The sequence below is a fragment of the Lepidochelys kempii genome, chromosome 11, assembly GCF_965140265.1.
Source record: "Lepidochelys kempii isolate rLepKem1 chromosome 11, rLepKem1.hap2, whole genome shotgun sequence".
Lineage (NCBI taxonomy): Eukaryota > Metazoa > Chordata > Testudines > Cheloniidae > Lepidochelys > Lepidochelys kempii.
Genome location: NC_133266.1, coordinates 32864113 through 32886635, shown reverse-complemented (window position 1 = coordinate 32886635; position 22523 = coordinate 32864113). Strand labels below are relative to the sequence as shown.

At 40.4% G+C, this 22523-nt stretch overlaps 1 protein-coding gene across 1 annotated transcript in view; it reads left to right on the top strand.

The window, feature by feature from the left end:
* The window catches only part of LY75 (lymphocyte antigen 75), an 82762-nt gene that overhangs the window by 33566 nt on the left and 26673 nt on the right, over window positions 1–22523 (top strand). The window contains exons 16-26 of the mRNA XM_073305589.1: window positions 1123–1246; window positions 2461–2496; window positions 2747–2922; window positions 5639–5703; window positions 11123–11199; window positions 12103–12239; window positions 13105–13210; window positions 15315–15475; window positions 17073–17202; window positions 19886–20112; window positions 22244–22412. Coding sequence (XP_073161690.1) covers window positions 1123–1246; window positions 2461–2496; window positions 2747–2922; window positions 5639–5703; window positions 11123–11199; window positions 12103–12239; window positions 13105–13210; window positions 15315–15475; window positions 17073–17202; window positions 19886–20112; window positions 22244–22412 — 1408 coding nt within the window. The remainder of the gene's footprint in view (window positions 1–1122; window positions 1247–2460; window positions 2497–2746; window positions 2923–5638; window positions 5704–11122; window positions 11200–12102; window positions 12240–13104; window positions 13211–15314; window positions 15476–17072; window positions 17203–19885; window positions 20113–22243; window positions 22413–22523) is intronic.

Sequence of the window (22523 nt, the reverse complement as noted above, 5' to 3'; positions counted from 1 at the left end):
TCTGCTGCTGTAAATTTATAACTGTATACATCAGAAAGATGCTACTTTTCTTTTTGTTAATTCAAAAACCTGCTAATTTTCACAAAAAACAGCAGTTTTACCTCCACTGCTGAGTAAATATTTACTAACAACATATAGTGAGGGCTTCCTTCACCAACACTTCTTTACTTTTATTAAAATACTACTGTCATAATATGTAGCATACAGAGCAACTTGGCAAAATACTGTAATTATGGGCCTACCAGTCAATAATGCAGACTGGTGTGGTTCTATTATATTCATAAATGCCTCATTACTATGTAACTCTAACCTTATGGTATGACTGCTAAAACAGTACTTCTCAACCTTTTCCATACAATTACCTGGTTTCCTGTTTTGGGATCATGGTGGGACGTGCCCTCCCATTTAGCCAGAACCCCTTCTCATTTAGTATTCATTGAAGGGGATGGTGGTCACTACCCTCTTGCCCTTATTTGCAACCTCCAGGAGCCATGGCCCTTCGCCCGAGAACCTCTCATCTAAAATATTAGGCTAATACATTTTTGGATGATAAGAGAGACTATCCCTAAACAAGTGTGAAGTGGGCATTGTGGCTTTTGTAACCGTTGTTTTCAGAATTACAAGAATCTGATCCTGTGCTGTCAGACTAAAGGAAACAACATTATCTTTATTGTAGAAACCAGGAGGTGACATGGAGCTTTTTTATCTTGATTATACTAAGAAGAATCATGTTTCTGGGCCAATTCAGATTATTGTCCCTTCAGGGCAGATGTGAGAATCCTTTAAGGGGCAGTGAATATTACTCTATGATAAACACAGATAAAATCTGTGGATTGCAAAAAAAACCCAACATAGTATTGTAGTGAGCTGCAAGAAGAGATTTCTGTGAATGGATAAATTTTAAACTGATTGCTTCATAATTTCTAGTTGTTCAGAGATTATTTTTGAAGCTGTACCTATATTTTATCATTTTTAAAAATTCAGTTAAAATTACAAAGGATCGGCAACAGGGTAGATGACTGTCATCAAGGATATCTAAGGTATCTTATAAACAGTTTTATTGCTCCAGAAGTTTGTATCTAGTATACCAACACAGTTTCCGAACCCCCTACTTTTATGCAGACCACTCGAATACCACGGAGGTATTTTTGGAGACTTCATTTCCATGACGACAGACAATTGGATTTTTACTTAAAACCTTTTCAGTGTGATGCTAGACTTGAATGGGTTTGCCAGATAACAAAAGGTAAGCTGCATTTACATCCGTTTATTCATCTAAACTGTCACCTGTTTTTTGTTTAAAATGTCTTCAATTACTTCTTTCACTTTGTCATCATTAACAGTAAACCCAGGATCTCTGACTTTAAAACAAACATCTCAGAAGGCATTACAATAATCTTGAGACCTGGAGTCCTTAGAATGTGAGAGCGAGACTTGAACTTTGTGTATTTTAAATATATAGGAAGAGAGAGGCTGTCACACTGGGACTGCTGTTTATTATCAACTTGAAAGGGTGCTTGATATAGGAAGTGTAAGGTTGAAGTATGAGTAACAGCTGGGATTATATTCTCTAAAATTGTGTGATCACAATTTTTGGTTGTTGGGTGTCTTTTTTTTCGTACTTGGTGAAAAGAAGGATATGAGCGCAATAAATTTGGCAACCAGTACTTTACCACATCCTCTACCCAACTGGCCATAACAGTACACAAGGCAAGGGGCTGAAATCCCTTGCATGTCTCATAGGCTTCTGTTCATAGAAATGTAAACATACAAAACACTCACAAATAAACTATTACTGGGGGAAGAACCTTGTGTCACTTCTCTATGGTCCAACTTTGCTTCTATCCCTTAAGTTCCCTTGGAGTGAGAAACGTGCCATGGGGAATGTAAATACCTTAGTGTGGTGAGGAGATATAGATCATGGAGTTCCAGCATTTATGTGCTTTATTTAAAATGTATAAGCAGTATTTATAAACAAAAGAAAATCCCATGGATAGCTAATTCCTCCAGACTTGAATTTGGCCTCTAATCTCCTTGTAAAATTTATGACTTGGGTCTCCAGAGTAGCAAAATACACAGAAAAGGGATTCTCTGGTGAGGGTGGAGAAAGGATGGCATGTGGGTTCTGCACAGATCCACTTGTTTTTGTGAGGAGTTAGAAGTTTTAGCATCTAGTAGGCTTGGCTTCTTGTAATTATTTTAGTTGGTCAGAAAAATAGCTTTTGGAGACACAAAACTTTCCTTGACTTGTTGGAAATTTTCAGTGAAAATGCCAAATCTTAGTGCCTATGTGTGGGGAGAATTAGCATTATTATTAGTGTGAGCTTTGGTGCTTACACATTTCTAATAAAGAGAAAAAAATAACTTTAAGTCTGATGCATGCAAAGCTTTCATTGACGTCAGTGAAGTACGTGTATCAGGAATGCAAGATCAGTGATTGTTTCTTTCTCTCCTGAACAGGTAGTACCCCAAAGACACCAGAGTGGTATATACCAGGTAAACAGATTTAGTTTTTGCATACATTGCAGTTACTTTTGTCTAGTGTTTCTCAGTATATATCCTTTCTGATGTTAGTGAAAATCATGCTGACACACAGCCAACACACTCAGCTCTCATTGATTTCAGTGGGAGATGTAAATACAGCTCCTCTCAGCATCAGGCCCAGATTGTCCAGCCCTTTCCTTTTCTGAGTGTAATTATTTTTCAGGATTAATGCCATGTGTATATGTGTGGCTTTCTTCCCCAGATGTAGATGGAATTCATGGACCGCCACTTGTTATTGATGGAGCTGAATTTTGGTTTGTGCCAGATAAAAACCTGAGCTACCAAGAAGCTGCTCTCTACTGTGCAAACAATGATAGTGACTTAGCATCTGTGGACTCTTATACAAAACTAAGGGCACTCCTAACCAAAATAGAAAAGGTAATGAAATACATTGTACCTCAGAAATTGTCTTTGTTGCAAGTGTTTCCAATATAAGAATGTTAATGTTTTTTCTCTTAATTTTTCACTGACATATAACCCATAATAGTTTTTAAAATGCCTGCAAAAGGAAAAGTTTACTTGAAAGAGGAAATAATCAGTTTTGTTTTAATCTTCTTTAAAACTGCATTTAAACATTTAAATGTAAAACAGCCTGTTAAAATAATCTTAATAACAGAACACAAGCTCCAAAACAGCAAGGAGATGTTATGAAAAGATTACCATAAATATTCCATTGTTCATGGTTCAGCCAGAGGTGTAACACTGTATAGTCATTTTGTATATGTGTGTTCCAACACGGGGACATCACATCATTATCTGAATGAGAGGAGTATATGAAAAACCAGCAATAGACAGATGTGATCAGTCTCTGTAGGGCAGAGAGTATAGTTTATGTAATCAGGAAATTAGCTGTTCTGTGGGAATCATTTTTAAAAAAAGACTTCAGGGTGACATACCTCAGTTACTCCCTTTTTTCAGTGTCATTGAGACATCACATCACTCTTTATTTATTGGAAGTTAACAGGGTCCCCTCATGGAGTTTCCTTAGAATTGTTCCATTAGGATTAAGATGGGATTTGCCCCCAGGAAGAAAAACTCGTGAGTCCTACCCTCCAATTTTGCAGATCCTTCATGGTCCACATGGTTTTGGAGGATCTTCTGGAGACACAGGGTCATCCACAAGAAGGTTCTATGACTTCACCAACTTTGGGTACCTTGCAGCTGTGCTCTGGTTCTCTGGCAGCAGAGGCGATGTGTGAGAGCAGGGGCACATGGGGTCATGTCCCCCCCCATCCCCCCATTTCTGCCTTCCATTTAGCACAGAGCGTTTTGAACTCTGGGCACACCCCACAGTTTGAAAACTGTCCTCCTGCCAGGAACTGGCAGATCAGAAGCTGGTGGAAGTTGCCCAGCCCACTTGGGCGCCTGTCTCTCCGCACTGGCCACCTCCGTCAGGCCACCTCCGCCACCTCTGCACAGCTGGGTGCTCCCCAGGCAGGGCAGGCAGCACAGCCTGGGCTGCACCCGAAGGAGCCTGGTGTCAGCTGGCAGTGCACCCTGGAGCTGTCCCCTGTCTGCAGAGCCCGGCTACCATGAGATGCTCCCTGAGGTGCTTGCTCACCATTACCCTAGTGCTCCTGGCTCTGCTGCTGCTCCTCAGCCCAGAGGTGACACATGGGGTGATCATGTGCCCCCCACCTTCAAGAGTTATGTGCCCCACACACCTTTAAATTGTGCCCTCCCCTCACCATCAAGAGTTATGCGTGGTCTCTGCCTGGCAGTGTGACTCCACTGGAGTTGTTAGGGATACTGCCTGGAACCCCTTTTAAAGATGTTTACCATAGCAGAGGGGGCTCTGTTTCTCTGTGCAGTGGTGGGAGAAGAGGCACATCAATTCAGCCCGCCTCATTCCACCCCCCCCCCCAACCTACAGAAAGGCTTCCTCACAGCCTGGGTGAAAGAGAGAGTAGTTCTCTTTACCTTCTATGTGTGGAAGGATAGCTCTATGCACAGAGGTGTTCTATCACTGCATGTATCCTAAGGGTATGATCTGGCCCCTAAGAAAGTTTTCATTATAGTATTGTACTTTCATTTCAATTAAAACAATTTTATTCTTTATTTTAAATTTTCTTCAGTGCTCTTTGCAATGCAAATATTACTTCATTGTGCTGGCACAGAGGTTCCCTTACTTGTCAAGGGGATTTTGATGGTCCAAAGAGCACTTTCTATTGGACCACAGAGAGCTAGCTCTCACCCTTGTTTCCAGGTGAGAGAAACTGTGTAGATGGGAGGAAAAGATTAAGGGCCGGATCCTCAGGCTCAGTGCACTGCTTTTTTCCCCTCCTTTTCTCTGGGTGTTCTCTGGGTGTCTTAAAGCCACCCTTTATTCCTCCCCCTCATACTGCACTGAATGCTACTTGGCTGGGCCAGAAGATCCATCCCAAAATGAAGTACGTAAGGCAGTAAGATTATCTTTGTCAAAAAGGTCAAGAAACTTATCGCACTAAAGACAGCTGCAAATACATAAAATCTTATATTACTTTTCTATCTAAGTAATTGCTGTAGTTGCCACAAAGATATTATATGATCTTGAATGGGAGAATAGATGGTACATGCTTTTATGAAGGATAGGATGCACAAGATGTGAAAATGTTATTAATATCACTATTAAGATGTGACCTACTATGAAAAAAATTGGAGAACCCCTGTGTATTAGCACATGAGAACCCAATGTTGAAACTGACTAACCTGATTTTATGATCCCAACTGAGTGAAATGTAAACATTCAAAATATAATAAGCAGTGGGAAAATATATTTGAATGTAGTATTGGTTTTAATAATAAAGAACTATTAGAAATAGATTTGAGATATTAAAATATCTGACCTGATAATGCCCCCTTTATGAACTAGAATTTGAGAATTCCCAGGGCATAGTCTATAGCCAAGACCAAGAAGTTAGTCACTTGAATTTTTGAATCATTTACAAGAATATTACTTGTAAGTTCCAGTCCTGCTTCTGTTAAACCATTTACATCAAAAGGAATTTTGCCATGAGGGTGGATGAAGGCCAGTGGTCTATCTTGGGATATTACATTATACATGGTGGTAAAATCTAGTTGTTTATATTTTTTGTTTGTTTTTTTATTTTTGCAGTTGTCAGGTGCAGAACAGAAGTGGTGGCTGAAATCCATGGATCATGGAACTAACCATCATTCACCGTATGTACTCTATTTGCAGGCAACATTATTATAAACTTTTGTTGACATTTCTTGTATGGAGAAAAATTTAGTGAAATAAGTGATTTTTTTAAATGACTATTGAATGATCCCAAGTTGTTAACAAAGCTCACTTCTGACAGGTCATCTACGAAAAGCATAAATAATTCTTTGAAAGACCTTGTTAACAAAACCACATTATCTGATAATTGTGACTCTTTTTTCCTTTCTCTTGTCTTCCCCTTTTTTTTATCTACACGTGGCCTGCACTTTTCCTTGCCAGGTCAAATTTAAAGTCTGGAGCACTGACGGAGTCTTTATTTCTTTTGGTAAAGAATTTAGGATACTGGGGATCTTGAGTACAATAAATAATCAACAGAATATATGTGTAGACTTAATACTTGAACTAAGGACTTAGCAGCTAATTCAAGCAGGAATATTGTCAGAGTGCTGTTCCCGCTACAAAGGTTAGCAACATCTCTAACACCTAAATCAGTAATAATAACACTTAGCTCTTATATGAGGCTTCATATATGAGGATCCAAGAAGTCCCTAACAGCAGAACAGACGGAGAATAACTGCACAATGGAGGTGAAACTATTATGTAATGTTACAACTACTGCGAAGGTGGATGAAGGCTGCAGCAAATAGAGGATCTCCAATCGTCACAGTGCCCATGCCATTGGTTTCAAGTTCTCTTTCTGTCAAGGATAGTGTGGTGACTGTCGTGCACCAGTGTCCCCACTTTAAAAGAAGTCCCGCACAGACATCTTCCAGTTTTTGGGAAAAAATAACATTTGCACAAGTCAAAAGTCTGGTGGCGATCGGCAAGTGGTGACGGGAACAGGACAGTGAAATCAGGAAATTCCTGGTTACAGACTGACACACAGGCGGTGGGTGTGTGATACAATTTTCTTGCTTGCTTGAGGATTGAGGCGGGTCAAATATCTTGGCAGCTGCATTCGCGACTGAGCAATCCTTTTTAGGATCCACTCTGCTCACCCCACTTGGGTAGGGTGTTAGAAAAGGTACCCTAAAAATAGTCTTGCCTCTGTTTTTCCTTGCTGGATAGCTGCATCCATCAGGATCACCACCCCAGCGGTCAAAAATGTAAGAAACTCTTCAACTTGGGAATTTGGAACGTACATACCCTGATGGACAACTCAAACAGCAACCAACCAGAGCAAAGTACAACCATTATTGCTCATTAATTGAGTCGGTTTGACATCGATATTGCTGCTTTGTCCAAAACTAGAAGAGCTGATGAAGGACAGGTGAGGGAGGAGAAAGGAGGATACACCTATTTCTGGAAGGGGAAATCTATAGATGAACCCTGATTGCCTGTAGTGGGCTTTGCTATAAAGAATAAGCTCGTAAGGTGCCTCTCTGAGGTACCTGTTGGCATCAATGAGCAGTTTATGACACTCCGATTGAGGCTTGCAAAAAATCAACAGGCAACTATTTTGAGTGCCTATGCACCAACACTAGATGCTGATGAGAATGTAAAGGAAGGTTTTTATTCTCAGTTGGAAACCATTTTATCAGAGACCCCTACAGAAGACAAGATCATACTTCTGGGGGATTTCAATGCATGTGTGGGACGAGACGCAGACCTGTGGAAGGGAACAATCAGGAAAGAAGGAGTTGGCAAAAGCAATTCAAATGGAATTCTGCTCCTGACCAAGTGTGCTAAACATGAACTTATTATTACGAACACACTCTTCCGACAAAAGGAAAAGTTCAAAACATCTTGGAGACATCCACAGTGAAAGCATTGGCATGTCCGTGACTACATTATAGTTCGTGCCCGAGATCATAGCGACGTACTTCTCACAAGAGCAATGACAAGTGCTGATGACTGTTGGACTGATCATCACCTTATTCTATCCACGATGTGGAGGCTGCAAAAGAAACAGGTCAGGCACAAGTTGAAGATTCAAGATTTGAAGGACCCTATTAGCGTGACCACTTCCAAGCAGTCTTAGAAGAAAAGCTCCCATCAGCGTTTCCAGAAGAAATTTAGGAACACTGGAGCCATTTGAAAGCAGTAATCATCAATGCCTTCAAGGAAACCATAGGCTACCAAACCAGAAAACATCAGGACTGGTTTAATGAGAATGATGCTGAAATTGAGCAACTCATTAATGAGAAGAGAATGGCTTTTCATGCTTGGCAGAATGACATAAATTGTAATATAAAGAGAGAAGCCCATGCCAAGGCAAAGGCGGAAGTCCAACGTAAAACCAGAGAACTCAAGAACAAATGGTGGACTGAGAAAACGCAAGAACTCCAACATCTCGCGGATATCCACAATAATGTGATTTCTTTAGTGCCACCAAGGCTGTTTATGGGCCAATTTGCCATTGGTATGAATCCTCTTCTCTCTAAGGATGGAACCACACTTCTGAAGGACAATGAAGCCATCAATTCTCGCTGGAAAGAACATTGTAAAGATCTCCTTATCCGTTATTCTATAGTTGCAGATGAAGTCCTTGAGCAAATCCCTCAATGACCATTTAAAGATGAGCTCGGAGACCCTCCTAATTTGTATGAGGTATACAATGCCACCAAGCAGATAAAGAACAACAAGGCAGCAGGTCTAGATGGGATCCCCGCTGAAATCTTTAAAGGCGGTGGACCAGAGTTAATTCAGCAGCTTTACCTGCTTATCCTTAAAATCTGGATAAAGGAGGAGATACCCAGTGAAATGAGGGATGCCCTGATTGTCACCCACTTCAAGAAAGGGGATAAAGCAATTGTGGAAATTATCGTGGTATCTCCCTCCTAGCCATTGCATGCAAAGTTCTGGCGCAGATCCTTGCAACTTGCCTTCTGCCCGTGTCAGAAGAAATTTTACAGGAGTCACAGAGTGGTTTCCGACCATGCCGTGGAACTGTGGATATGATCTTCACAGCACGGCAGCTGCAAGAAAAGTGTCGGGAGCAAAACCAACCACTGTACATGGCTTTTATTGATTTAACTAAAGCCTTTGATTCAGTGAATCGCCATGCCCTCTGGACTGTACTCTCTAAGGTTGGATGTCCTGATAAATACATCAGTGTCCTAAAATTGCTTCATGATAACATGAAAGCAACTGTTCTGAGCAGCACTGGTCCCAAGAGTGAACCTTTCAAAGTACAAACAGGAGTAAAACAAGGCTGTATCATCTCTCCAACCATGTTTGTGGTTTTTATCACTGTCATTCTTTACCTAGTTGCTGGGAAGTTTACAGCTGGCATTGAAATCACTTACAGAATGGATGGAAAGCTGTTCAGGCTAAGCAAGCTGAAAGCCAAGAGTAAAGATCTACGCAACATCTATTGTGGAACTTCAGTATGCTGATGACAACGCAATCTTTGCCCACTCTGAGAAAGATCTTCAAACTTTCTTGAATGTGTTTGTCAGTGCTTATGCATGTCTTGGTCTCACTCTTAATATCAAGAAGACTAAAGTGCTCTATCAGCCCTCTCCAAATGAGGTATTACATGCCCCATCTGTCAAAATCAATGGAGTGGCACTGGAGAATGTCGATCATTTCCTCTACCTTGGTATTTTCCACTGAATGCATCTGATGAAGTGAGCTGTAGCTCATGAAAGCTTATGCTCAAATAAATTGGTTAGTCTCTAAGGTGCCACAAGTCCTCCTTTTCTTTCTACCTTGGAAGTCATATTTCATCCAAGGCAGATATTGATGCAGAAATTCAACATCGCCGGAGCTGAGCCAGTGTAGCTTTTCCTTGTTTAGGGCACACGGTTTTTGAAGATCACGACATTCAAACAGACACCAAGCTCCTTGTTTATCAAGCCGTTATTCTCCCAACACTATTGTATGGGTCCAAAACTTGGACAACCTATAGAGGCTTCACATCTTCAAAGTGCTTTGCAGACATTGTCCCCAAAGACTTCTGCACAGGCATAAGTCTTTGAATGGCCATGGACTTAATATGTTAGTGGTATCATTAGAAGCCCTGAATGCTTGAACCCTGGTTCTAACAGTTAACACTTTCCGGTTCCTATTTCAGATGTTTTTATTTGTGATTTTTAAGCCTGCCCATGTAGCCCATTAATGACTTGAGTGCTGAAACAGGATTGGAGGTTTTTACATTATTTTACTCTTCCATTTAAGAAAACAACAAAACCAAAAACATTCATCTTGTAAGTTAAAAACCAGGAACAAAATATTTACATATAGAGCATATGAAATTGGATAAGTCATCCTTTGTCCTCGTCTCTGCTTTCTGCCATGGCCAGCCACAGGAAGATAACCCTAGGTTAGGGGATCCTTTGATGTTGTAAAACCAGGATAAGGCTCCTACACCACCACTCCTCCCTGTGGCTGGCTTGAGAGTTCCCCGGGCTTCTTTATGCCTTTGGGATCACTGGTCCTTGGTGCCATTGGCAGGCAGTGTAATTTAGAGCAGCCTTCAGGCTGCTTCTAGTTTATGGCATAGCCTGGCACAGGGTTGATCCAGGATCAGGGAAATGCAGAGATGTCTTACAGCAACCTTTTTACAATTCTCCTGAGTTGCATTGTGTGCTCATCAGCTGCAGCTAAAGAACAGGGCCTTCCTGTCCAAGAAAATCTTAGGATGTGTAAGTAGCAAAATGCTACATTTAAAAAAGAATACTTTTAGAACAGAAGAATGTAGAATCTATAGTTTGTTATCCTTGCGGTGCATGATAATGTAGGAGGTGTTGCAGTAGGGACAGACAGTTAGACAGGTTTCAGAGTAACAGCTGTGTTATTCTGTATTCGCAAAAAGAAAAGGAGGACTTGTGGCACTTTAGAGACTAACCAATTTATTTGAGCATAAGCTTTCATGAGCTACTGCTCACTTCATCGGATGCATACTGTAGAAAATACAGAAGATGTTTTTATACACACAAACCATGAAAAAATGGGTGTTTATCACTACAAAAGGTTTTCTCTCCCCCCACCCCACTCTCCTGCTGGTAATAGCTTATCTAAAGCGATCACTCTCCTTACAATGTGTATGATAATCAAGGTGGGCCATTTCCAGCACAAATCCAGGTTTTCTCCCCACCCCCCCCAACAAACCCACTCTCCTGTTGGCAACAGCTTATCTAAAGAAACAGTTAGACAGTTCCTTAGTGTACAGCCTGAGTAGGCAGGCAAAGCTCCTGTTGTTTACCTTCTCTGCAGGGTTGATTTGGTCAGTAGATCCATGACTACACTAATCACTACAGATCTGCTGACCCTACCGCCCACTTTCCCCTACACTAGCCCTCTCCCTAAACCTCCTGCACATTAGGGCACAGGCAACCCCTATATAAGTGTAAGCCCTTGCCATTTTCTCTCTTCCAAGCAGCAGAGGCATGCTAGTTCTGCTGCCATGCCCAGGATTTTCCCCTAAAAGAGCATCTTTTTGTCAGGGATTGACTCTGAAATGTTTGTATCTAGTTTACAGTTTTTTCCACGTTTCCATGATCGATTCTGGAGGGATTGTTGGTATATTTCTTCGAGGGGCTGGTATAGAGGTAAGGTTGTTCCTTTATTATAAAAAATATTAGCTCTGTCCAGAATGCAATATTGAATACAAGATCCAGAAGCAAATTACTTTTTCATCATGATCTAGATTGTTTTGGGGCATTTCATTTCTTCCAAGTGGCTGAGTCTGGGGGCAGCATGTCTTGAGGACATGAGGCAGGCCTGAGACAAATGGGGGTTACAAAATTGCCATGCCATGCACTTCTGATGTGAATCTGACTAATGGTTGGACAGAAACAGGTGAATAAAATAACTGATGTGCTGATTAAACTGTATTTGAAATTTTAATTTTTTTATTCTCAGCTTCACCCTATACCTGGAACAGCTTATGAACCCTTGTCAACCAATAGTCGTCCCTCTCCATCTTTCTATCCACCCTAATGCTCATTTCTTCCACAAATCCTTTATATGCTGGTCTCCTTACCAATGTTAGCCTGTTTTGGTCTCTGTTAGATGGTAAATTCTCCTCAACAGGGACCTTGTCCACTTATTTTTGAAGTTATGGTATTATGGGCTTGACCCAATGCCCATTGAAGTCAAGCATTACATCAAGCCCTGTGGGACAGATTCTGATACCCACACTTACAGTGAATATGACTTTATTCCACACTTCTCCACTGAAGTCAGTGATACCACTTGTAGAGTAAGGTGCTACTTAAAGTGAGTAAGGTTATCAAATCTGGTCCTTTATTATCAATACGATATTTTCTCATACAATCATTTAATTTTTTATGCTTTGTTCTACTGTCATTTTAAAATACTTTACTTTGCATAATTTGCAGCTGTATGTTATAGTTACATAGGACTGTCTCTTCCCACAAGTGTAGGTAGTACCTAGCACATCATAGTCATTACCATAATGCAGATAATGACTTTATTTATATTTCCTACAGACTATTCAATAAACTGCAATCTGAAACTGCCCTTCATATGTGAAAAATCTAATGCATCCTTACTGGAGAAACATGAGCCAGAATATCACCCCCCTAAAGGTGGATGCCCTAAAGAATGGATTCTGTTTCAGAACAAGGTAAAAGGGGAATATAGGACAATCATCATTAGCTGCATTATGTCAACCTAACTTTGTAGCATAGACTAAGCCTCACTTTCAGTCCAGAGTGTTTAAACCAGATCCCTCCTTTGCAGAGGACTCGGTAGCCCTCAGCCCCAACCCCTCTTCTTCTTTCAGGTGTCCCACAGCTCTCCTTCTCAATGTTTGCATCTCTATCAAGTTCCTTCTCCTGGGCTCATGGGTACAAAAGCCCTTGTTCTTGGGATCTGCATTAATTCAGGATAGCTGATGCCTTAAAACCAGGTTCTTTCCCAGCTGCCTCCCCCACTTTGTAGTTCAGCTCTTTTTCTCCCTGGGCTGAGAGAGATTAGCAGATGGCAATCCTTGCCCTCTTGTGAAAAGGGAGGCAGCTATATGCTGTTCTCCTTCTCCAGGCTCCTCCCACTTAGCTGTGAGAGAGGGGAGCCTTGTCCCACCCTGCATTACAAGGCTTCTGGGCCTTTAAAGAAACAGTAACCTTGGTTTCCCCCAAGCATTAACTACATCTCTGGGACCATCTTCCTCTCTCCCAACACCTGCCTCTGCCCTTCTGTAGGCCTTCATCTGCTCCAAAAGTCCTAGGAATCTTAAAGGAAAACAGGGTTGACTGACCCTACTATCCTTAAAGGAACAGTCACCCTGTTATAGGCACCTTGCTGAATCAGAGCCTGAATGCATTTATCTATAATTGCATTTCTAATACTTTCTCACAGAAAGCAAGATAAGTGAGGTGTGAGGGTTTTAGGGTCATTGGTTTATGAATTACAACTAAGATACAATAAATCTTAAAGAGAAACTGAACTCCTGCTACATTGCATAAGCTTTTACCATTTTTATTTTGCAGTGTTTTCTAAAGCTAGTACACAGATTTTTAAAATTTAAAGATGCCAATGAAGTATGTGAAACTTTTGGAGGCACTCTTCCATCAATCTCAAGCCAAGCTGAACAAGGTATGATGATAAATTCAAGGCTCTTTATACTGTGTAGCACTTTAGACCAAAATAATATGTCAAGCACCTTCCCCAGTCTATGCAGCAGAACTGCACAGAATCGTGCAGCAGACTAGGAATTATGTGGCAGTGTTATCTGATTGTAAAATCATTCAGTTACTTTGAGTCTTACTGAAATAAGTCTAAAAATTCACAATAAAATAAATACCTATAACTAATGCCTTTAATTATTTGCCCTGTGTCAGAGGAATTCTGTCTGCCACAGAATGGGAAATGCACACACAATGGGCAAACCATGGAAAAAGGAAAAGAACCAGTTCAAAGACCAGTTTCTTTTCCTACCCTTGCATATGAAAGGAATTGGAAATTGTAAAGACTACCAGAGATTTATGACGAGTGGAGGGGCTGTGTCTGAAGCAGTTCCCAAACTTTACTTCATATGTTAAAACCTCATTGAGATGAATGCAGTGAAGAGAAGACATTTGCTGCAAATGGCTCTCTACAGATGTGCAGACTACCTATCTGTTGAGAGAGACATCTGTTAATACATTTGTATTTGTGTAGTGGGTGGGTAGTTGCCTACAGATATGTCTGAAGAAGTAGCTCACAACAGATCTCCGTATTATATGTAGCATTATTTTTATAGGTAAGTGACCTCCAGCCAACTCAATTCAGTGCAGTGGAATACAGAAAGTAGACCAAGCAGATCACTTCAGTAGTTAACAGTGCGCAGTGGAAGAGCAGTTTTCTGCTCTGTCTCAGCATTGGGTATTGGGATGGACCCACACTGGAACTCAAGTGACTGAGACTGGAGCAATTCAGAACTCTTTTAGCCCTAGAAAAGCCTATTCTGCTTCAAACATTTCTTAACATGATTGTGTAAATGGAAGTTCATTTCAATTGATTGATATTTAGCATAATAAATTAGTCCTGATGACAGATTTCTGCCAGGCAAGTTAGTGCAATGGCAAAGCTGTGGTGGAGAAAGACAGCTCTGCCACAATTTAGGTAACCACCTCTTCCTGCCAGCCTTCCCTCCCTCCCTCATGTACTGTGGCCCTTTCTGTAGCTGGCTATCAGATAGTGACAAATCCTGAGAGGTTTTAACCTTTAATGGGTTTGTCTAGTTTAGGAAAAGAGTTTGGGACTAACCTGGAGCTAGCTAACATATAGCAGGTAGCTAACTCCAAGCTAGTCTCAATCTCTTTCCTAACATATAGCAGGTAGATAGTTCTAAATGTCTTAACTAACATTCAGTGCTTAATTTGTAATGAAAGAGGTGCTGGGGCTCAAGCAATTAGGTGCTGGGGCTCAAGCAATTATTTTACATTCATAACTGACGTGGCAAGCCCAGAGGTGTCGGGGCTCTGAACTGCCAAACCTAGAGGTGCTGGGGCTCAGCCCTGGCAAGCCCTGCCACACATTAAGGACCGGTAACCTCACCCAATAGTGGGTGTTGCCATAGAGAACAAAGAGTGGCTGGTTTGGGATTCCTGAGTAGAGCCTTTCTCAGTTGGAACTGATCCTCTCCCTCTATCCTGACTTTCTCTGTTTCTTGGTTGAGTAAGTCAGACACATATTCAGTAAGTGGTTCTGTTTTAGAGGCATGCCCAGTCAGAGAGCGAGGTGTGTGGGAAGCAAGTGAGACTGTCCATGCCCTCAAAGAGGGCATGGAGCCCACTTTTGATGCTTCTGTGGGGAGTCAATAGAAGGTCTTACAGAACAGTAGGGAGGCACCGTCTGAAATTTGGGTAGAGACGCAAGGAGATAGGGTTGATGTCAGGGAGGGAGAGGAGGAGAGAGACAGAAACAAGTTAAACTCATCTCCTGGCCCTCAGTTAGACCTTAGCCTGTTAGAATGCTAATCCTTTCAAATGATTTTTTTAAATAATGTCCTTGTTGGATATGGAAAGGATGGAATGATAAAATTACAAAACACTTAATACTCTATTAAAATGGCTTATTGCACTTTCAAGGACTACGGTGGGAAATGAAGTAATGTAGATGGGGGTTGTATTATTTTATTTTATGCAAGCTGCTTTTCAAATGTTTACTGTGGTTTTCTAAATCATAGTATGTAAATATTTATTTTTCTGCCCAACAGATTTTTTAACATCCTTGCTTCCTGGTTTGGAAGAAAACATTTGGATTGGTTTGAAGTTTATTTTCAGCACAAGGGAAAACAAATGGGTAGATGGCAGTAGACTGCTGTACGGTAACTTTCACCCATTGCTGAGAGGAACGCTAAGAAAGATTCCACTTGATGTAAGTTATTTATTTGAATATACAAATCCAGGTGATCTTTTGTCCTATAAAAAGTATAGAATGTTGGTGTTTTGGTAACTGTATCAAAATAACAAAAGAGAAAAAAAAATGTAAAGGACCCAAACCAAGAAATTGTATTCTTAATTGGCAGACATCGTGACCAGTAATGACTGAGCTCTTCGTATCTTTATTCGGATGAGATGTTTTGAACACTAATTAATTATTAAGATGGAAAGGGATGTAAAAATTGAAATCTCTTTAGTCTCTGCATATCCAATATGTAGCTGAAGTGCCACGTTCCATAAAAATGTAGGCAGCAGAGGGATGTTACTATATAGTTTTTGGTTCAGTTATGTGCAGAATACATCCATAAACCATTATACATCATTGTTTTTGTCATAAATATAAAGGGAAGGGTAAACCCCTTTAAAATCCCTCCTGGCCAGAGGAAAACTCCTCTCACCTGTAAAGGGTTAAGAAGCTAAAGGTAACCTTGCTGACACCTGACTAAAATGACCAATGAGGAGACAAGATACTTTCAAAAGCTGGGAGGAGGGAGGGAAACAAAGGGTCTCTGTCTGTCTATATGCTGCTTTTGTCCGGGATAGACCAGGAATGGAGTCTTAGAACTTTTAGTAAGTAATCTAGCTAGGTATGTGTTAGATTACGATTTCTTTAAATGGCTGAGAAAAGAATTGTGCTGAATAGAATAACTATTTCTGTCTGTGTATCTTTTTTGTAACTTAAGGGTTTGCCTAGAGGGATTCTCTATGTTTTGAATCTAATTACCCTGTAAGGTATCTACCATCCTGATTTTACAGAGGGGATTTCTTTACTTCTATTTACTCCTATTTCTATTAAAAGTCTTCTTGTAAGAAAACTGAATGTTTTTTCATTGTTCTCAGATCCAAGGGTTTGGGTCTGTGGTCACCTATGCAAATTGGTGAGGTTTTTTATCCAACATTTCCCAGGAGAGGGGAGGGTGCAAGTGTTGGGAGGATTGTTCATTGTTCTTAAGATCCAAGGGTCTGGGCCTGTAGTCACCTAGGCAAATTGGTGAGGCTTTTTACCAAACCTTGTCCAGGAAGTGGGGTGCAAGGTTTTGGGAAGTATTGAGGGGAAAGACGTTTCCAAACAGCTCTTCCCCAGTAACCAGTATTTGTTTGGTGGTGGTAGCGGCCAATCCAAGGACAAAGGGTGGAATATTTTGTACCTTGGGGAAGTTTTGACCTAAGCTGGTAAAGATAAGCTTAGGAGGTTTTCATGCAGGTCCCCACATCTGTACCTTAGCGTTCAGAATGGGGGAGGAACCTTGACAGTTTTCCTGGCTGCGCTGTTCATGGAGCAGCATAAGAAACATAATGGAATGCCATTGATTAACAAGAATTTTTAAAGAGTATAGTGGGTCCAGGTAATTTTTTTTCACAAACAAACAATCCAGCAACTAGGTAACATTGCAAAATAAACTAGCTGTGTGTTGTTCTACTGCTCTGCACATACTAAGAGAAATATATTCTCCTAACTTGACCTTCATTCGCGCTCTTCACACAAGAATGCGTGTATCATACATGAACTTGATGAGTTTTCTGGTTTTCAGATGTTTGATGAGGAGATAAACAACCAGTGTGGCGTAATGCTCAACAACCCCAAATCTTCATATGTTGGAACATGGAATTTCTTGCCTTGTGCTGAGAAGCATTTTTTGGGTATCTGCCAGAAGCCAGCAGGTAAGGCTGACTGTGCATCTAATATCCACCTGCCAAGAAGCCCCTTCATGCATGGATATCACCCCTCCTGAGGCACAATCTCCCTCTATACAGCACCTCAAGAAGGGTGTTCCATGGTGGCAGGATCCTTCTGAGGACTGAGCAGGTCCATACTGGATAGCGGTATCCAGTGGTGGGGCCATGAGGACAAATCTCATCCCTCTTACCAGCCCTGAAAAATTTCCCATACCTACATTTTCCACGACACCATCCACAGCATGAAACCCGCTTTAAGAGGTGTTTGGGGAAAGCCCTGGGCAGTGGAGGCCTTGATAGTGAAGTTCCTGTGGAGTCATGCTTCCAGAGAGTGAAGGGGGGGGCCCCAGGGTCCAGTAGTTGGCATGGAGTACAACGCCTCCAAGTGAAAGGCCCTGACCTTCTTTGTATACTTCGGGGATCTACAGGGCTTGGTGATGAACTTCGTTTCATTCAGTGAGGAATGGAGCAACTGACTCCTCTCCCCCAGAACAACGTGGGCGAAACTCTGTGAGGAGAACCATGCAGAGTTTTAATCCCACTTAACCATCTCCTGTGAGTTTTAACACTGAAGGGATGATATGAGGCCTCATCTATACTTGGAATTAGCCTTGATTTCAGCCATTTGTTTAGCTACCTTAGAGCAAACGCCAGGTGTAGACAATGAGAGCCACAATTTGTACTGGTGCAATTTACCCTGGCTTCAAGCAGAGGTCAGCTCCACTGATACAATGTGTGGCTTTCCTGTTTATACTCGGGACTGGGGAGGAATCACTGCTCCAGTGCAGCTATATTGGTGACTGCCCACTGACTACTGAAATCAGGGCAATTACCCAATCTGAACAAAGCCTTATTTACTGCGTAACTGCCAAGGGCTTAATATGCGGTACACCCATTTTTGGGGTATGTTCTGCTATGTATAAATTATCCTTTTAAATAATTATTTATTAATTCAAAGGAGGGAAGGATAGTGATTCAGTATGAAAAATGTGAAGGGGATTTTTTAAAATTAATTATTAAAAAAAGAAAATTTAAGATGAACTGCAAAGGCGCTGAACATTAAAAATGCTTGTAAGACTCCAATAAAAGAGTGCAGCTGCTATTGATAAATATATTTCCCTCCAAAAAAGGAAACATGACATTCAGTGAAAGTTCAGTCATTGCTGCAATATGGTCCCCATTATTCTTGGATTGCTAGCCTCTAAACCCCCAGGCATGCAGGGAAGGAGCACTCAGTCTGCTCTTGCAGAAACTGCAATTGTGCCTGGCCACAGCTGAGGATGCTGCAGCAGGGGAGATGTTTTCCACTCTGCCGTGGCATCCTTGGCCAAGTACAGTCTGGCCCTATGGTTTTCATGTCACTTGTGTCACAGAAGCAAGGGAGTCAGCAGCTCAGATGCCTTGGCATCTCAGGCACTTAATGATTATCTCAAAATGTTGTGATAATTACGCTTGTAAACATCAGCAATATTCTTTTTTCATCTTTGGGAAATGTACATTTTCCCCCTAACTCTTTACCATTAACCTTTAAGTGTGTGAGGTCTCTGTTGGTCTCACAGTTCTCTTTTGAAGCTCTTTTACATAGAAGCACTTGGCAGTAGTCATGAACTAGTTCAAACATTCTGTTTCTTTCATGTCACCTCTCTAATCCACTGACAGCTGCAAATTGTGCATAAACATAAAATTAATCTTATGGCTCTGCCTTTTGGGAATTGGTCTGTCAGCCTATTCATCAGTCACTTGTTTGCTCTTATTTATACAGACTAATTTTTTCCCTTGACAAGGCTTTGTATTCCTGAGACACCTCTATGTTAGATGCCAATGCACATTTTACAAAATTGTAGGGCCAAATTTAGCTCTGGTATCAGCCCATAAACTTCTTGGAATTATTAGATCCACATGCTCTAATTCCCCATCCATGTGAAGTTTGCATTTTTTATTATTTGCATGCATCACTTAGTTGGATGCAATTAGTGCAGCTCATTGTGATAATATTGGATAATTAGAACCCAAACGGTAAATTTCACCACTTCCAGCACAATACATAAACCAGGTGGCTTTGTGCAAGACTCTGAGCACATGCTATGGAGGCAAACTCTATTACCTCTCTGCCTGCTCGTGCAATGTACTGGCTGGAAGAGCTGCCTGTACCAGTATTTACATAAGAATGAATCCAATGGCTCTTTACTTGACTCATCCCTCTCTCCGTCAGACTGTTCAGAGATGCATGGCCCCTGTTGATTGTCACAACATCTGTGCGCAGTTCTGTAGAAGAATACCACAGTTTCACATTAATTTCACCCAGAGAGTATAGGTGTTTTTTCCCTAATAACTTGAACTCTTCTGAGTTAAATTGAATGAATATGGAAAGCCACAAAGCCGAGTAGTTCTGTTACTGCCTTTCTACCAAGCTTTTATACAGGGACTTACACATTTACATTTAAAAAGAGCTTTACATTTTTCAACAGATACACTCTCTGTCCATTCTGATGTAGTAAAATGGTAGTCTACAACAGTCTATGAATCTTTTTTTTAATTTTATTTTTGATGGTTATTCCCAAAAGAAATTTGAATGGGTTTTGCTGCTGCTATTACAAAAGAAACTGAGAACTAAAATGTTTTGCAGTGTTTATCCCACTTAATGCTTCTATTTCTTGATTATTTACAGGGGCTGCTGACAACCAGACACAGCAAGTCCTTAATGAAACACTGACCTATCAAAATGTCCATTACACAGTAATTCTGGAGAATTTGTCCTGGTATGATGCACTGCAGGAGTGCAAACAGAAAAACATGCAGCTCGTTAGCATCACAGATCAGTACCAACAGGCTTTTCTTACTGTGCAGGCTGCCATTCACAATTACCCACTGTGGATTGGACTCTTCAGCAAAGATGTAAGTTTTATCTCTTCCCCATCCCTCGTAAGAACCATTTTTTAGGGTAGGGTGGAATGGTAAAGGAATGACTGGTGAAACAATTAAACTGAAAATTACTGGGTTATTTTTAAATAGATGTTTCCAGGGGCATCTATTTTCAGTTGCAGAGAACCATCTTGAGGCTAGATGTCTAGTGGGAGGTTAACCAGTCCTGGTGCTCAGGGTTATATACTAGATTTTCAGTTCTCTGAGGTGCACATTCAAGTGTGGAACTCCAATTGATGGACCGATTGAGAGGACACTATGTTCCTCAGGGTTTAAGATGGAAAAAAATGTTTTATATTAGCAGCAAACTATATCATTGCATCATCTTTGCCACTCTGTTGTCAGTGGTTCTATAACTGCCACTGTCATTTGAAATTCTGGGGTGGGGTCAAGGAAGGCCAACCAAAATGTTTTTAAAAAGAGAAAACCTGAAAGATAGCAAATGAAATCCAAAAGCAACTGCTAAAAACTGTTTGAAATATATTGGTAACATCTTATCTTAGAACTTGGAATGGATTTTTTCAGGTGGGGTTTGCTTCTTAATAACGGAGAAAAGTTGTGAAAGGGAATTTTAAAAAAAAATTATGCTTTTTTACCTTAAAAATGTCAATAGTGTTTCTCTTGTGTTTGTTGGAGGACTTCTTGGAAATTCCCAGTGTGGATTGGGAGCTTTCTCATCCGTTAATTAAAGAGTTTGGGGCATGGGTGTGTGAGTGGGTGTTGAATCTTTAACAAACATCTTTTCTTCCAACCATTTATGGATGTTTGAGTTAAATAGGTATTACCAAAAATAAGCAAAAAACAAAGTTTTAAATAGCCTAAATAAAAAATGTTCTCACGGTCAGGTTTCACTTGCTTGGTATCTATGACATCATAATTCTCCTACTTCTGCAGCTGTTCAAAGAGTTTTCCAGGAATAACAGGAAAGAAAAACCTGGTATTTTTTAATGTATAAAATGTACAGGGAATTTTTGAAGAAAACAAACTTTTCATGTTTTATCTGTACTTCACAAGAAGTGAAAAAGAAGACAACCTCTCTCCCCCCCTTTGTAGGTGACCTTTAAGTGGGGATCAAATGCCTCATCCTGTTACATATGGCACTAAAGCTCTGAAACATATAGAAGGGTACTGGCTACACCCAGCAGCTCATGCCTGTAGACAATGAGACAGTACCAGGAGAGCTTGCAATTGTAGTACTGAACACACCAGGAAGATATATTCAGCTAAAAAAAAACAAAAAGAAGAAAAAAAAAAGATTATCACAGCTGGTATCAGTTCCTAATATGAGTGGTCTTAAATACAGAAGAAAACTTTTAAATATAACTTTCCTAAAGCATAGATCCTCTTACTTTTCTTGTGTTTTAATATGATTAATTATTATTATATTTTATTATTATTTATTGTCATCTTCATGGCAGGAATATGTCTAATTATAAATTCTAAAAAGTACTTAATATTAAACATTAATATGTTACATTTGCTCTAACATGGGGAAACAACAAGACTGACTCTTAGAAATCGCTTCCAATTTTCATGCACAAATAATTGTGCCCATAGTTAATTGCAGGTTCAAATGATACCATTTATCTACCTGGCTTTGCCTACAAATCAAGCATAATAGTTAGACATCTAAGTACTGCACTGTTGTTGTGGCCGTGTTTGGTCCTAGGATATTAGAGAGACGAGGTGGGTGCGGTAATATTTTTTTAGTGGACCAACTTCTGTTGGTGAGAGAGACAAACTTTCAAGCTACACAGAGTAGTTATTCAGGTAACCTCTGTGTAAGGTTGAAAGCTCGTCTCTCTCACCAACAAAAGTTGGTCCAATAAAAGATATTACCTCACCCAACTTGTCTCTCTAACATATAAGTATTGTCATTTGCCATTCACAATAGTCGATGTAGTTTTTTTCCGCAGCAAAACTGAATGTGACAGACTTCATTTATTATTTTAACAAGAGACCAAATCCCAAGAGCTGCTGAGCACCTGCAATTCTTGCTAAACACAGGACTTCACCCAGTAGAAATATAGTATCATGTCATTTGATGCACCTAGACACTTTTTTAAGTGTGTAAGTCTCTCATCTTTTATTGGTATGATGTTAGGATGGAAAACATTATGGCTGGGCAGATGGAAAGCGCATTGATTTTAGTCGCTGGTCTGAAGAAGACGAAGAAACAAGTGATGAATGTGTGTTTTTGGATATTGATGGATTCTGGAAAACTTCTGAATGTTCCTCTGAAAATCCAGGTGCTATTTGCTACTTGCCAACAAGTATGTATTCTGAGAAAATACATTCTCATTATTTAAAAAAAAAACAGCTTTCATAAGTAATATACATAGTAAAACTCAGTAACAAAGATGGTTTATAATTATTTTAAAATA